This window comes from Amblyraja radiata, chromosome 2, assembly GCF_010909765.2.
Source record: "Amblyraja radiata isolate CabotCenter1 chromosome 2, sAmbRad1.1.pri, whole genome shotgun sequence".
Lineage (NCBI taxonomy): Eukaryota > Metazoa > Chordata > Chondrichthyes > Rajiformes > Rajidae > Amblyraja > Amblyraja radiata.
Window position 1 is genome coordinate 113,882,403 of NC_045957.1, and position 17,822 is coordinate 113,900,224.

Sequence of the window (17,822 nt, forward strand, 5' to 3'; positions counted from 1 at the left end):
CAGCCTCGTTACAAACATTCTGAGAGTTTGAATCAAGGGGAAAACTCAGGAGAGTTTGTGTATAACTCGGGAAAGTGGGACAGGCACTTTTTGCATCATCACTGATTTGTATTTGTCATGTTCTGATTTTATTTTGGATTATCAGCACTTGCTTTTACAAATATTGATCAAAATCTCACACAGCCAACTCTGAGACCAGACTTACATCGTAAGGATCAGGTACTTCCAGCCTGGTTTCCGGAGGGGCTTTAACAGCTATTACCACCTGGCCCTTAAAACTCTGGATTTTTCTGACGTCTTGATATGTTACATAATTTAATGTGGTAGATGTTAAGGACAATGAACCAAGCATCACAATTCAAATCTACTCATTCGGTCAGTGCTGGTCAAAAAGAAAGTCTAAAGTGGTTTCCACCCATTTATATAAAATAAAATTAAATTAAAAAAAGCTTCTGGATCAACATCTTCCATCTTGTCAGGCTTCGAAACAGTCCTTCCATAAGCAGATATCAGTCCAACTATCCTCGACCTCATGGCAGACATTGGGCTTTATCTCTGGAAATGGTGAACTATGATGCTGAGACCTACATTGTCTTCCCCATTGCTCTACACATTGTACTAGAGTTTGGCTCGATTGCATTTATGTATAGCATTATCCAATTTGATCAGATGACTTGCAAACCAAAACTTTTCACTGTACCTCAATACAAGTGCCAATAATAAATTTAAACCTAAGTAAGCAATTTATCTACGCTTTTCATTTTGGACGATGGCACTCTGAATTAAAGATGGGATTTTTTTTTCTCCTCAGTGTTCTACTTGTTTATCCGTCATTTCGCTGGAACATTCACTGATCTAATTTTCAAACATGTCTTACAAATTTGGATCTGGTTACCAGTCAAAAAGTACATTCAGCCCAAGAGCCCATTAGTTCCACTCCCGTGCTTTCCCACCGCCATCCACCCCACCCCTCCCCCGGGTCTGGCAAATTTCCCCTTTTCCGCTTAATTTACGTTTAAATCGACTACCAAATTCAGTCAAGCTGTTGAGCCTAGTCCAAGTCAACTTGTCACACAAAATGTGTAAGAAAGAACTGCAGATGCTGGTTTAAATCGAAGGTAGACGCAAAATGCTGAAGTAACTCAGCGCGTGAGGCAGCATCTCTGGAGAGAAGGGATGGGCGAAGTTTCAGATCGAACCAGAAACGTCGGCCATTCCCTCTCTCCAGAGATGCTGCCTCACCCGCTGAGTTACTCCAACATTTTGTGTCTACCTTGTTACGCAACATGTTTTCCCATCTCTCTGCAGCTCTTCTGAGACATTTCTTCATATTAGCTGTGGAACCTCCTCACGGCCAAAACACGGCTAGCAAACCCGTTGAGAATTTGGGGAAAAATTTAGCAAGGATATCTTTGGTTTTCTGAGTCCTCCGTCAGCTTTTTGAGGTCCATGGCGCAGCTTTGGATCAAGTCATCCAACTTCTTCTCCTTCAGGCTAAGTTCTGCCACCTCCCGGTTGAGTCCCTGGCATCGTTTCAGCAGACCGTCCTTGTCTGTCAGGCTGCAACCCCTAGGAGACAGAGCAGCACCGTGGCTATTACTCAAATTAACCAACCGAAACACAATTCCCAGTCTCAAAAAGTAAATAAAGAACATTCTTGTCTACATTAACTCAAAGAATGGCTGATTTCTCAATCGTTTTAATGCTCAAGGAAGCAACTTCTTTGATCTTTTACACCTTGCAAATTTGGACCTCACTTGGATTGCTCCAGTTTCCTCCCACATCCCAAAGACGTGCAGGTTTGTTTGGTTAATTGGGCTCTGTTGAATTGCCCCGAGTGTGTGGCAGAGTGGATGGGAAAGTGAGATAACAGAACTAGTGTCAGCTGGAGATAGGTGGTCAGCGTGGTCTTGGTGGGCCAAAGTGTCACTCATTCTTTAAAGAATGAAATATGTGCTTTCGGGGAATTGAAACTTTCCCCTTGTCCATTCAGCCCTTCTCCAACCTCATAAACATCAGAACGAAAAAAAAGTTGGCAACATTTATTTTCAAAAAGTATGCTTGAACAGATCACAGTTCATTCGTACTGCTTTTCAACAATATCAACCATCCTGCATGTCAGTGTTTAAAAATCATTAGATGTGCCCAGAGCTCAATACCGTTATAATTTAACAGAAAGTTTCCACACACGAGCTGACAGTGATTACAAAAGATGATGGCGGAAAGGACAAAGAAAAAGTTGCATGCCTGAATCTTTGATCAGACTTTATTGGCTTTATCTTGCACTATATTTTATTCCCTTATTATGTATCTGTACGCTGCAAATGGCTCTATTGTTCGGTCTGAAGAAGGGTCTCGACCCAAAATGTCACCCATTCCTTCTCTCCAGAGATGCTGCCCGTCCCGCTGAGTTACTCCAGCTTTTTGTGCCTATCTTCGGCTCGATTGTAATCATGTATTGTCTTCCCACTGACTGGTTGGCACACAACAAAAGCTTTTCACTGTACCTCGGAACGCGGGACAATAAACTAAACTAAACTAAAATCAAAGCTGATTTTGTACAAGTGACACCATGCAAGAAACTCAATCTTGTTTGCCTGACAGCACAAAGAACAAGTGCACGCAGATCAACGAATGGCTCGGGATAAATTACACATTGTCACTATTCTAGAGCTGGGAGAAAGCCACTCCCAGTTGTCTAAAACAGGCTCCATACCAAGTATGCTTGGAATCAGTTTAGACAGTATCATTGCTATCAAACGGTGCAAATGTCAGATGCAGAGTGTGACCCACAATAGTCACAGCTGGTAGAGATGCTGGCTCACAGCGCCAGAGACCCAGGTACGATCCTGACCTCGGATACTGCGTGGAGTTTGCACATTTTTAGTATGAGCACACAGCACAGTGACACAGCTCATAGCGACACCACATCACAGTGTCAGAGACCCAAGTTGAATCAGGATCTCTGGTACTGTCAGTGTGGATTCTGCACATTCTCCACGTGCTGTATCACACCTTGCATCCTTTGCCTAAGAATCTTGCATGTCACTGTTATCCATTTAAGTACCCTAGGCCAGTAGTATAGTTAACAGGCCAAGATAACATCCAAATCACATGCAAACAAGATGAAAAACAAGCAGGCAAGAGAAAACAGCTGCAAAATGAAGGAACCCCATTGTTCAGCCAGCACAAATAAAGACACACACGGAAGATTTGCATGATAGTACATTACTGCAAGATTATTGCACCTTGAATTTTTGTCTACCACTAAACTGATAATGAAGTTTTGCAAATGTATCTGCAAATTTAACACCAAGTGCAATCACTATACCAACCTAAAAAGCAATGTTCTACAGAGAAGTAAGGAGATCAGCCATCTTTATCCCGCCTGATCTACAAGCAAGTCCAGACCCAGAGCTGTGGTCAACACTCAGCTGCCTTCTACGTTTAGGAGCAATTAAGAATGGACAAGAAACAATGGTGGCAATACCCCATGAGAGTTTGGTAACATGAAAAAACAAAACCAAGATAGATTGTCATTACTCCAATTACAATTACTCTTTGTGTACTGGTTAGCAAGCAATTAAAGCTTGTCACTGTACGCCGGTACACGTGACAATAAACTAAGCTGGAGTTATTAAAATTCAACTTCAGTCACTGCAAATATCCAGGTTATTTCGAAAATTGTGCAGCAACAGAAATTAAAGAGAGAACTTACATCCACTGAACATTATTTTTGGATTTCTTTTCAATGAGGTGAATACCCTCCAACACGTTTGTAATGTCGTAGATTCTTCGCTTCGGCACGTTTAAGACCTCGGCAGCCCTGTTCAAATCCAGCACGCCATCTAGTGATTGACCTAAGAGCTGAACGACGTTCTTCGTGAGGGGGACGAGCGAAGTATTGTAGCGAGTCTTCTCCGATGGGGACCTGGGAGCTGTGGTGAGGAAGGAATTGCACACCATCACTGACACGCACCATGTGAAATGCAAACTTAAACATTGTCACTCTCAAACTTTGTCGCTCTGTTTTCCAACAAGGTGCCTTGTACATAGCAACTGCCCGTTCGTAACTGATATTAGTTAACCTACCTCAAAAGCCTCATTTATCAGACTTCAATGTGGTCACAGCAAACGCACAGTAAAAACGCTTCAAATGGGGCAGCAGTGGTGCAACTGTAGAGTTGCTGCCATACAGTGCCTGAGACCAATGTTCGAGCCTGACTGTGGGTGCTGTCTATGTGGAGTTTGTGCGTGTTCCCTATGACCATGTGGGTTTTCGCTGGGTGCACCGGTTACCTCCCACATTCCAAAGACGTAGGTTAATTGGCTTTGGTACGTTGTAAAATTGTCCCAAGGGTGTGTAGGTTAGTTAGGGGATGATCGCTGGTCGGCACGGTCTCGGTGGGCCAAAGGGCCTGTTTCTGCGCTGTTATCTCTAAAGTCTAAAGTAAATTGCCTGCAAGGATGAGTGGTAGATAGGTTGGTGTGGGAGAATTTTGGCTTACTCATGGGGCTTACACTAACAAGGGACAAGCCCCAAATATAAACATGAGAAAAATTGCAATTCAATACATCTGAGCAACATTTTTCCCAGTAGACACAAAAAAAGTAATGTATGAAAACATTGACCATCCATCTATGATATACACAACTGTCCGTTTAAGATTTCATAACCATACCGTTTCCTATCAGAAGAGTAAAAGGAGAGTGAAATTTAGTTATGGAAATATTTCTGCTCTTGCAAACGTCGGAAGCAAAAGCAATATAATATATGAAAATATCACTTTAATATGCTGAATTATTTTGCATTATTATTGTTTATGTGTATGTATGTGTATGCGTGTGTGTGCTCGTGCGTGTGTATATATATATATATATGCACACATCCACATGAAATATATATATATGCGCATGCACATACACACATGACATAACAAATAGTGAGTGCGAATGTGTGTATATATAATTTTAAAAAGTGCAAAAAGACAAAGATAATTCAGTACATTAAACATTTTTATTTGCTATTATTTATCCTAGAAATTGTGCACTACCAACACACAATCTTTTGATTGTAAATTTTGGACTGTTAGAAACACGGGGCCAATCTCAATGAAATATCCATGTACTTGCATGAACATTTTAACGGTGTCGAGTACAGAATGTACCAGCACTGTCCTGGTTGAATGTTAAATCAGTGGTATTTCACATTACCACATTAAAGAAAGAGCTGTTCAGCCTGTCTCAGAGAACAGATGTATTCAATTCGTCTTTTTAAACATTAAAAAAAACTGTGGTTCTATTCTCTCAAGTACAAAGAAGTCCCTATGCCATTGATTAAGTTCTTCGATGAAATAATGTGGACGTTTTAAGAGGGAGGGGCAGTAGATATGAAAACAAATGCTGAAAACATTCAGGTTAGGTGGTTTCTATACACTGCTTAAGACCAAAGGCCGCTAAAAACTGGGAAAGATAAAAGCAAAAAGTAAAGCACTGGAGTGACTCAGCGGGCCAAGCAGCATCCATGGAGGGAATGGACAGACGTACATTCAGGTCGCAATCCTTCAGAAGCGGCCGGTGAGGCCCTCGCTGACGCGTCGCCACGGAGGCCTGATGAGTGGACCCGGCTTCGTCAGCGGAGAGGTTGGTGCAGCGGTCGATGATGGCGCCGACCGACGGACATGTGGAAGTGAGGACGCCGCTGCCGAGAGACGGAACAAAGGAGGATCCGGCGTGGGGGACGGGGAGGAGCAATGAGGACCCAGCATGGGGGACGGGGAGGAGCAATGAGGACCCAGCGTGGGGGGGGGGGGACAGCTATGAAGAACAATGGACAATGGAGCCGCCGGCGTGGGGGGACAGCCCTGAACGAGGGGGGGAATTTGTAACTATGTAAGTGCCCTTCATGGGCAACTATTGCATACCTTGGCATGGTATGCAAATAAAGAATTCCACTCTTTTCTCTTCTGTCTTTCATCCAAATGTTTACTCTGCTTTCTTTGCCACAGATACACTTGGCTTGAAGAGTGTTTTAACATTTCCCCGTTTTAAGGCCGGCTCAGCGGTAGAGCCACGTCACACCCGGGTTCGAACCCGACGACGGGTGCTGTCTGTACGCTCTTCCCGTGACCACGTGGGTTTTCTCAGAGATCTTCGGTTTCCTCCCACACTCCAAAGACATACTGGTTTGGAAGTTAACTGGTTTGTTATAAGTATAAAAATTGTGCCTGGTGTGCGTGTAGGATGGTGTTAATGTGCAGGGATCGCTGCTCGGTGCAGACTCGGTGGGCCGATGGGCCTGTTTCCGCTCTGCAACTCTAAACTAGACTAAACTAACTTCAGATCTCCAGCATCTGCATAGGAAGGAACGTCAGATGCTGGTTTATACCAAAGATAGACACACAATGCTGGAGTGACTCAGCAGGTCAGGTCGAATCGCTGGAGAACAAAAAAGGGGCGATGTTTTGGGTTGGGACCCTTATTCAGACTTCTGACTTCAGAGTCTGAAGAAGGGTTCCTACCCGAAATGGAAACTATTTCTTTTTCTCCAGGGATGCTACCTGATCTGCCAAGTTACTCCAGCATTTTGTGCCCGTCTCCAGTTGTTTTAATTTGGCCGTACAATTGATGTTGCACGTAGACTTTGAAAAGGACTTTGATGAATAGACATTAGCTGAAACACATGAGATTGAGATGGACCCAAAACGTCACCCATCCCTTCTCTCCAGTGTCTGCTCATGAGATGAGGCAGTTTGTCATCATGGATGGAAAATTTGGCATAGATGAGAATGGAGGAAGACAATAGACTGTATTTGCTAGAATCTGGAGCAAAAAAACAACTCCTGGAATCAATCAGTGGTTCAAGCAGCATCTGTGGAGGCAAAGGGATCTTGGGTTGAGACTTTGCAAACCATCAAGGGAAGTGTCAGTGTTGTCCCCTAGGGGTCAGTATTGTTCTACTCTACATGTACTAAATGACCTGACCTTGGATGGATAATATAAAATGTCATAGTCTGACAATAACATATAACCAAGAGAAATGAGAAACTGAACATTAACAAGTACTAAGGATGGAGAGATTAAATTTGATACAGGGGAGTGAAAATACCATGCAAAAATAGAAAAATGAGGGATATGGGAAAGCTTGAAAGGTTGCATAGTTTTGTAGATCTTTGAAAGGATAAATTGATCCAGTTAAATATATTTCAATGGTGCCAAGGACAAGAGACCCACATTATGTGGCCACACTCGTTAGGCTGGAATCACTCTCCATAACACGGCACGGTGGCGCAACGATAGCGTTGCGGCCTTACAGCACCAGAGACTCAGATTCGATCCTGACCATGGGTGCTGTCTGCACTTTCTCCCTGTGACCCCCGTGGGTTTTCCAGTGAGATCTCCAGTTTCCTCCCACACTTCAAAGATGTACAGGTTTGCAGGCCAATTGGTTTAGTGCAATTGTAAATTGTCCTTAGCGTGTGTAGGATAGTGTTAGTGTGCGGGGATTGCTGGTCGGCGCTAGACTTGGTGGGCCAAAGGGCCGGTTTCTGCACCAAATCTCTCAACTAAACTAAACAGAGAAAAAGATAAAAAGGAGATCTAAAAGCAGTCAAAATCTATCACTGGTAGAAGCTTGAACAAGAAACAGCTTCTGGTCACCCAGGATTCAACACACATACAAGATAACTGGCCAACTGCTGAGATGAAAGAAAGATTAACTCAATGTGTTAGGATGACCTGGAATGCTTTGTTGACAAGCAGAGGAAACAAATGCAACTGTATCTTTGAAAAAGGGAATTTAATAAAAATGTCGAGGAAAATGTCAGTGATATAAACAAAGAACTAGCGATTGCCGGTACTTAGATAGTTTATCCTCAACTTTGGACAGGTACAGCGAGACAAGTGACTTCCTTGTACTTGAAGTCTCCATAATATCAACTAACAGTACAAGCTTGATACTGAATACACTACCTCACTGCAATGCCAACTTACACAATCGAGTGAACCACTATAGGCCCACAAACCAAAAACAGGTGAACTCCATTTGGTAACCAAGCTGGCTTTAGTTCACAACTCCCACTCAAACACAATTTGTGCATTATCCCATAAATGGAAATAGGAAAATGGTTTAAATTCTAATCAGAGCAGCTGATTCACAGATGGGCAGAAGATCCCAAAATTGGCTTTTTTTCCCCTTAAAGCATTTGCTTGAATCTTTGCTTTAACAAATACCGGCACATTTTTGGCCTTAGGAAGATAAAATGGAGACAACTAATCTTAAATCAGCAACCTCAGCATGTCATATCATCCAATTTATATGGATAAGGAGACTTAAACATTCATTAACACAATATCAATTAACATGAGAATAGTGGACATGAAATTCTGGACAAAGTTTCAAGAGGCAGTTGACAAACAAGGAACCTAGATACCAGACTGGATTTGTTATTTCATCTTTCAGGTACCTACGTTATGGTCTTCAACAATAGTTTACAAGAATTTAAACTGGATTGATTGCTGGAAAAATAACATGATCTGAAACAGCATTAAACTTACACACCAATAGCCAGGCACTGGCAAATAAAGATAATCATCATCTAATATCTTTGCACAGAAAACCAATATAATCAGAAGGCTGGGCAAAGTCAACATGGAATAATGCATAGGAAATGATGTTTGACAATGGATTAGATTATTTCCTTGAGGCTGCAACTAGCAGAATAGGCTAGAGGAATCAGTAAATACAGCTCATTTAGACTTTAAGGAGGCCCAAAATAAGTTAAGAAGAGTGCTTTATTGTCATTTGTTCGGAAACGGAACAATGAAATTCTTACTTGCAGTAGCACAACTGATATGTAAACATTGTACTCTATACAACCCATCAAAAAAACAAAAAAGAAAAACAATTAAATATAAGGGCGGAATGGTGGCACAGAGGTAAAGTTGCTGCCTTGCAGCGCCAGAGTCCACGGTTCGATCCTGACCACTAGTGCAGTCTGTACGGAATTTGTACTATATCCCGGGATCGCATGGGTTATCTCCGGGTGCTCCAGTTTCCTCCCACATTCCAAAGACGTACAGGTTTGGAGGTTAATTGGCTTCGGAGGTAATTGTAAATTGTCCCTGGTGTGCAGTACAGTGCGGGGATCATGAGTCGGCGTGGACTCAGTGGGCCGAAGGGCCTGTTTCCGCGCTGTACCACTAAAATATAAAACTAAACTCAAATATATTGGTGAACATAGAACATAATGGAGAGGATGTTTCCACTAGTGGGAGAGTCAAAGACGAGAGGTCAGCCTCAGAATTAGAGGATGTTCTTTTAGGAAGGACATGAGGAGGAATTACTTTAGTCAGAGAGTGGTGAATCTGTGGAATTTATTGAGATATATGGATATATTTAAAGCAGAGATGGATAGATTCTTGATTAGTGCAGGTGTCAAGAGATTATGGGGAAGGCAGGAAAATGGGGTTAGGAGGGAGAGATAGATCAGCCAGACAGTAGATTTGATGGGTTCAATGGCCTAATTCTGCACCTATTACTTCTGGTCTTATGATAGTAGAGAAAACAAAAAATAGGAAAATTTTCAGTTTGGGTGGCTGTAACTAATGCGAGTGCCACAGGGATCAGATTGGCACCTCCACTGCTCGCAATCGACAAAAACTAATGGACATTTGGAGATCAACTGCAAACTTGCATTGCTCTGCAGCAATGCAGGCCTGCCAAGAGGCTGCAGGAGGCCAGCAAGGGACTGCGTGAGTGAGACAAGGACATGGCAGATGGAATGCAATGTAGGAAAACGCAAAGTAATCTGCTTTACATAAAATAGGATAAAAGATGGGATCTTGGGGTCCATAGAAACATAGAAAATCGGTGCAGTAGACCATTCGGCCTTCGAGCCAGCACCGCCATTCAATAAGATCATGGCTGATCACCCAAAATCAGTACCCCATTCCTGCTTTCTCCCCATATCCCTCGATTCCATTAGCCATAATAGTTATATCTAACTCTCTCTTGAAGACATCCAGTGAATTGGCCACCACTGCCTTCTGTGGCAGAGAATTCCACAGATTCACAACTCTCTGGGTGAAAAGGTTTTTCCTCATCTCAGTCCTAAATGGCATACCTCTCATTCTTAAACTGTGACCCCTGGTTCTGGACTCCCCCAACATTCGGGAACATTTTTCCTGCATCTAGCCTGTCCAATCCCTTAAGAATTTTATTTGTCCATGTCCATAACTCCCTGAAAGCAGCAACACAATTGGATAGAGTGGTAAAGTCAGCTTATGATACGCCTTCACAGGGTACAAAAGTCCAAAAGTCATGATGCAGCTATAAAGAACTGTGCAGATGCAGTTTTAAACCAAAATAGACACAAAATGCTGGAATAACTCAGCGGGACAGTCAGCATCTCTGAAGAGAAGGAATGAGTTGCATTTCGGGTCTAAAGGGTCTCGACTAGAAACGTCACACATTCCTTCCAGAGATGCTGCCTGTCCCACTGAGTTACTCCAGCATTTTGTGTCTATCTGTGGTTAAACCATATTTGGAGTACTGCGTGCAGCTCTGGTTGTCCCATTACAGGGAGGATGTGGATGCTTTGCAAACGATGCAGAAATGGTTTATCAGAATGTCGACTGGATTAGTGGGTATTAGCTACTGGGAGAGGTCGGACAGTCTTGGATTGTTTTCTCTGGAACGCCAGACGTTGCGGGAAGACCTGATGGAAGAATATAAAACAATGAGGTGTATAGGTAGGAGAGAGAGAGTCAGAACCTTTCCCCCTCCAAAATCAAACACTAGAGGCATACCTTTAAGGTGAGAGGGGCAAAGTTTAAAGGAGGTATACAGGGCAAGTTTTACTTTTTGCCACAGAAGGCTGTGGAGGCCAAGTCAATAGATATATTTAAGGCAGAGACAGATAGATTCTTGAGGGTGGCGAGTGCCTAGACTGTGCTGCCAGGGTTGGTGGTCGAGTTGAATCAAGAGTGTTTTATTTTCATATCCCGAAAACAGAATAATTAAGAGGCAAATATGATAGCAGCATTTGCTGACACTTTTGGATAGGCACATGTATATATGGGGAACAGAGGGATTACGTGCAGGCAGGTAAGAGCTAGTCTTGGCATCATGTTATTGTGGGCTGAAGGGCTGGTCCCTTGTACTACTCCATGTTCCAATTAAAAAAAAAGCCAAGTATTTTCTTTTAATGCCAAGACATTTAGAGTGTTGAGAGACTTAGTGTCCTTGTCTGCAAATAACTGAAGGTTAACCTACAGGGTACTGTAATTAGGAAGGAAAACAACGTTAGTTTTCCAAACTGAATAAGACTGCAGCTGCTGGAAATCTAAATTAACTGAAATGCTGGAAATACTCCACAAATCAGGTAGCAGCTGTGGAAAGAGAAACAAGGTTAACATTTCACGTCAAAAATCTCTTCTAAAATTTGAACAAAGGAGAGTAATCTCACCTTGGATCCCATGCGATCCAGCCTCTCAGAGCAGCCGACCATGTGGAACAGTGTCATATGCCTTGTTGAAATCCATGTATACAACATCTACATCCCTGCCCTCATCAACCTCGATGTGGGCCCCTGAACATCGGTGAGACCATGCGCAGACTCTGCTTTGCCGAATGCTTGTGCTGGGTCCGCCAAGCACTACTGGAACTCCCAGTGGTCTGACATACTAACCATACTCTCCCATTCTGACCTTTCAGTCCTGGGCCTCCTCCATTGCCAGAGTAAGGCCACACACAAACTGAAGGAACCGCACCTCATTGTGCTCAGGTAGCTTTCAACGGTATGAACAACCAATTTCGGGCAACTTGTTCAAACACCCCCCTTCTCTGCCCCACCCTGGCTGACCTCACGTTGCTCTCTTCTCCTCCCCCCCCCCTTGTTGAAAGAAAAAGTCTTTCAACAAGCTTTCAGCGCTTGCAGCGCCAAAGACCCGGGTTCGATCCCAACTACGGGTACTGCCTGTACGGAGTTTGTACGTTCTCCCCGTGACTGCGTGGATTTTCTCCGAGATCTTCGGTTTCCTCCCACACTCCAAAGACGTACAGGTATGTAGGTTAATTGGCTTTGTGTAAGTGTAAATTGTCCCTAGTGCGTGTAGGATAGTGTTAATTTGCGGGGATGGCTGGTCGGCGCGGACTCCGTGGGCTGAAGGGCTTGTTTCCGCTTTGTATATCTAAACTAAACAAGCTTTACAGTTCACAACTATGGGCTTCTGTAGCTCGCATCTCTGTTTCTATCCAACAATCTCCCTATCAGGGAACCCCGTCACCTACGGGCATTTGTTGCCAGCCGTGTTTCATCCAGCCCTCCTTCTCCCCCAGTTCTCTCCCCCGCCAGCCCTCTGAATGGTCCTGACCCGAAACATCTCATCGATCTCGTCTGACGCCGCTGAGTTACGCCAGCATTTTGTGTCTATTTTTGACCAACTAAGAACTCATTTTCAGATGGCCCAAATTAAAATTGCATTTGAATGCAATAAATAATTTATTTGGAGTCAGTGACATTCCCTAGTATTGAAGTCAGCAAATGGCACTGAACCCTATCCAAAACAATATTTTTACAGCTCACAACACATCATGAGAGCAGGCTCGATAATTGAACTTTAACTGCTGAACAAGAAACTCAAATTACCCAAATAATCTTTCCAAACTAAATTCTCATGTCAACTTGTATTTAAACAACGTTTCATTAAAACCAAGCAGAAGTTGAAAACTGAAATTTGTTTGACATAAAGGTATTAAAAGATTTTTTGAGCTTAAAAAGTGGAAACAGGAAATCTGCCAGAATGCTGCTTACCGCTGGCCATCAAGTTTACAGCAAATTCAGAGCCACCTAGTTACTTTAATATTGCACCTCATGCTCTTTTCGTGGAAAACTCCTGCAACCAAACCAAAGGTTGACCCCAGATTCAATGTTTGAAAAATTTACGCTGATATCCCCAGCATGACGGGGCGGCACGGCAGCACAGCGGTAGAGTTGCTGCCTTGCAGCGCCAGAGTCCCGCATTCGATCTTGACTATACGGTGTTTGTACCTTCTCCCCGTGACCTGCATGGGTTTTCTCCTGGTGTTCCGGTTTCCTCCCACACTCCAAAGATGTACAAATTGGCATTATTAGAAATTCTCCCCAGTGTGCGTAGTATAGTGTTAATGTGCAGGGATCGCTGGTCTACATATACTAGACTAAGTGGGAACCATTGGGTCATGTTCACACGGGAGGGCTGGTCCCCCGACACAATATTCCACCTCTCCACCAATTCCAAAATTGGTGGCCAGTGGGGGGGCTTTCTGGAGTGCTGGTATGGGTTCTTGGGGTGGCAGCTCAGTCCCTCAAGCCTGATCTGCTGGCAGCTCACTCACGGCTGGTGGGCTGGCAGTTGACTCACGGCTATTCCTTGAAACTCCATTTCAAGCAGGGTGCAAGGCCACCAAATTCAAATCCATGTTCCTACCATTTCAAGCGGGGTGCAAGGTCACCGAATTCAAGTGCAGTTTCCAACCACTTCAAGCAGGGTGCATGGCCACCGAATTCAATTGTAGTTTCATACCACTTCAAGCTGGATCCAAGGCCACCAAATTCAAGTGCAGTTTCATACCACTTTCAACAGGGTGCAAGGCCACCAAATTCAGTGCAGTTTCATACCACTTCAAGCAGGATGCAAGGCCGCCAAATTCAAGTGCAGTTTCATTCCACTTCAAGCAGGGTCCAAGGCCACCAAATTCAAATGCAGCTTCATACCATTTCATACAGGGTGAAACCTAGTGCCTTTCAACTTCAAGCAAAGCACCCAAGCCACCATTTGCAGTAAGTAGTGACTTTCAACTTCAAGCCAAAGCACCCAAGCCACCATTTGCAGTAAGTAGTGCCTTTCAACTTCAAGCCAAATCATCCAAGCCATCATTTGCAGTAAGTAGTGCCTTTCAACTTCATTCCACCATTTGCAGTAAGTAGTGCCTTTCAACTTTAAACCAAAGCTCCCAAGCCACCATTTGCAGTAAGTAGTGCCTTTCAACTTCAAGCCAAAGCTCCCAAACAACCATTTGCAGGCAGTGCCTTTTTACTTCAAACAAACCATATTTTCATTTTTAAACCACATTAAGGGTACTCACAGTTGTGTAGACATTTGTTCAGTGTTATTCAGAGCTCAGAGAGACGTGACCCGTGGCTTCATCCGTCTGAATGAGGCACACCACTTCCTGGTTTTATAGTCCCTCCCCCTCCCTCCAGCAGGGGCAGCAGACAGAATGGTGAATTTTTTTTAAAACATTAATATCTCTCTGATTTGTCATCGATGGGAAAAATCCTCCGCACCCGTAAGGCGGAGGGGGGGGGGGCTCTGAGCGAGGTGGCCAGAAATGACGGCCGTAGGTGGCGGCGTTCTGTCGGAAATCGCAGCACAGTGGGCCAAAAGCGGTCAAGATCAGAGATTTAGTAATATAGATATATATATATTTGTATTAATATATATTGAAAACAAATCAATAAACAATAATAGTGCAACAAATAAACATAAAAGGAAATTATTATCATGTATTTCTCAGTTAACATAAAATAAAGAAAAAAATAAGGCGATTAGTGTAAATGTCGTGAACAATAGTGCAGGTTCATTGGTATTGTCAGCAATTTTGGGCACCATATTTGAGGAAGGATTTGCTGGCCTTGGAGAGTCTCCAGAGGAGGTTTACAAGAATGATACCAGGAATGAGTGGGTTAACATATGATGAGCGTGTACTCGCTGGAGTTTGGGGGAACCTCATTGAAAAGTACCAAATAGTGAAAGGCTTGGATAGAGTGGATGTTGAGTGGATGTTGAGAGGATGTTTCCACCAGTGGGAGAGTCGAGGTCATAGCCTCAGAATTAAAGGACACTCCTTTAAGAAGATTAGAGGAATTTCTTTTGTCAGAGGGTGGTGAATCTGTGGAATTCCTTGCCACAGAAGGGTGTAGTCGAAGTCAATGGATATTTTTAAAGCAATGACAGATAGATTCTTGATTAGTACAGGTGTCAGGGGTTATGTGGAGAGGGGAGGAAAATGGAGTTATGAGGGAGAGATAGATCAGCCATGATTGAATGGCGGAATAGACTGGATGGGCCGAATGGCCTAATTCTGCTCCTATCATTTATGACCTAAACAGAACATTGAATACACAAGGTACAACCAGATTACACTTACTTCTTGGACTACTTGGGCTTCTCATTGCACCCCTTCCTTTTCCTTTTGGGGTGCACATGTCAGCAGTCAGATAATGATGGTCACTTTCATCCAATGCCAATCTTCTTTTTGCCTGTAGCAATGAAAAACAATCTAATGAGGGCGGTCATGGTGGCACAGTGGCAGAGTTGCTGCCTTACAGCGAATGCAGTGCCAGAGACCCGGGTTTGATCCCGACTGCGGGTGCTGTTTGTACGGAATTTGTACCTTCTCCCGTGCCAGCATGGGTTTTCCTCGTGTGCTCCGGTTTCCTCCCACCCTCCAAAGACTTACAGGCCTGTAGGTTAATTTGGCTTGGGTGGAAAAACATTATTGTAAAATAGTTCCAAGTGCGCAGCACAGTACTAATGTACGGGGATCGCGGACTCCGTGGGCCGAAGGGCCCGTTTCCACGCTGTATCTATCAAAGGAGTGAGACCACCCCCAACACCTCTTGGCCAGTCTAAAGCCCCTGGAAAAGATGATTGACTGGAGGGAATGCTGTGTACCTTGTTTCAGAAACATGGCATATCCCACGCTCCCCAAACACACACAGATTTCTTGATTTATCGCGTGGACTGGACACAGCTATCAGCAAAAGGATGAGGTAGGTGGTGGTCTTATGGTAAAGGTGGCAGTGTCTGCCCCTTGGTAAACCCTTTGTTATGCTCAGACATGGCGGTCATGTTCAACGTCTGCAACTCAGCAACCCACCCCCCTCCCTGGAACATCTAGCAGTGAGGTGCCGCACCTTCTATCTCCCAAGGGAAATCACTTCCATCATCATGACTGCCGTCTACAACCCACTCCAGGCAGATGTTCGACTGACACTTGAACTATAAGCCATGGTCAACAAACACCAGGCAGCATGTCCCGATGCCTTCTACATCAATGCAGAGGAAGTAGTTCTATGGTTCAAAGGTTTCAAACACCTTTTATTGTCACATGTATCAATTAAGGTACAGTGATAGTCGTATTACCATACAGCCATACTTTTAAAAAAAGCAACAAGACACACAACTACATAAGTTAACATGAACAACCACCACAGCAGATTCCCCACATTCCTCATTGTGATGGAAGGCAATTAAGTCTAATCTTCTTCCCTCATTTTTCTCCCGCAATCGAACAATCTGTCGGTGGCGATCGAAGCTCCTGCGGATTGGAGCTCCCAATGTCCATCTCTAATGTTCCCGATGTTGGGGGAGTCCAGAACCAGGGGCCACAGTATAAGAATAAGGAGTAAGCCATTTAGAACGGAGATGAGGAAACACTTTTTCACACAGAGAGTTGTGAGTGTCGAATTCTCTGCCTCAGAGGGCTGTGGAGGCAGGTTCTCTGGATACTTGCAAGAGAGAGCTAGATAGGGCTTAAAGATAGTGGCGTCAGGAGAAATGGGGAGAAGGCAGGAAAGAGGTACTGATTGGGGATGATCAGCCAGGATCACATTGAATGGCGGTGCTGGCTACTCCTGCACCTATTGTCTATAACCAAAGACCGCGAGCTCCACAATGTTAAAGTCCGCAGGCTCCCGCAGTTGGAGCTCCAGAAGTCGGTCTCCAGCAAAGACCTCCAGCTCCTCGATGTTAGGCCGCAGTGCTGACGGAGATACGATCCGGACAAAATCGGATCTCCGTCGAGGTGAGAGATTTTAAAAATGTTTCCCCCAAACTCCCCCCCATATAGAACAAGCTAAAGAACACTAAAAACATACATTTAACAGAGAAGGAAGGGACAGACAGTTGACGAGGCAGCCATTCCTGGAGCCACCCGGTGGTTTTAGTTGAGGCAAGGTACATGGATAGGATAGGCTTGGAGGGATATGGGCCAAACCCGGGCAGGCGGGCCGAGTGTAGATGGGACATGTTGGGCCGAAGGGCCTGTTTCCACTCTGCCCGACTCTATAACTGTGACTTCCACAAGGCTGGCTGGGTGAGGACTCTTCCAAGGTTCCATTAGCACATCCCCTGGAATGCCACTGGATCAAACACAACAACTGATGCACCATGAGAGACACCTCTCACGCCAAACTTCACCCTTACTCCAGAAACATTTAGATCACCTGGCTCTGCTCCTTTATCGTGCATATAAGCAGCGACTGAAGAGAGCAGAGCTGGTCAGGGGAGGCAGAACGAGTGGCCAGGAAGGTGGCACAGGAGCCCAAAAACCATTATCTGCACATTCCAGAACAGCCTCCGCCCATCAACCAGCAGGTTCTTGAAGCACCAAACACAAAATTAACCACAACCCTACCTCAGCACAGAATCACTATAGACTGTGCACGACTACGGTTGCTCTGCATAATATGGATTTTTGTACCGTCATGGCCGAGTTTACTTAGAATAACTGACATATTACATCATTTGTCTTTTTTGTCCTTTTGGCTCTAATGTCCATTTAAATCATCACCAGGTAAGATTTTCATTGATCCGGTTTTTAACCAGACCATATGTCAAATAAGCCCTCTTGTAGGTAGACAAAGTTCTGGAGTAACTCAACGGGTCATGCAGCATCTCTGGAGAGAAAGGATAGGTGACGATTCATGTCGCTTCTGAAGAAGGGCCCCGAATTGAAACATCACCTATCCTGAATCTCCAGAGATGCTGCCTGA

At 44.1% G+C, this 17,822-nt stretch overlaps 1 protein-coding gene across 2 annotated transcripts in view; it reads right to left on the bottom strand.

Moving 5' to 3' along the window:
• e2f3 (E2F transcription factor 3) overlaps positions 1–17,822 on the bottom strand; it is a 47,969-nt gene that overhangs the window by 7,076 nt on the left and 23,071 nt on the right. For both annotated transcript variants that reach the window (XM_033013654.1, XM_033013646.1), the window contains exons 2-5: positions 15,194–15,305; positions 3,719–3,938; positions 1,411–1,569; positions 206–320 (exon numbers count right to left, since the gene is read on the bottom strand). In XM_033013654.1, the coding sequence (XP_032869545.1) occupies positions 206–320; positions 1,411–1,569; positions 3,719–3,938; positions 15,194–15,305 (606 nt within the window). The remainder of the gene's footprint in view (positions 1–205; positions 321–1,410; positions 1,570–3,718; positions 3,939–15,193; positions 15,306–17,822) is intronic.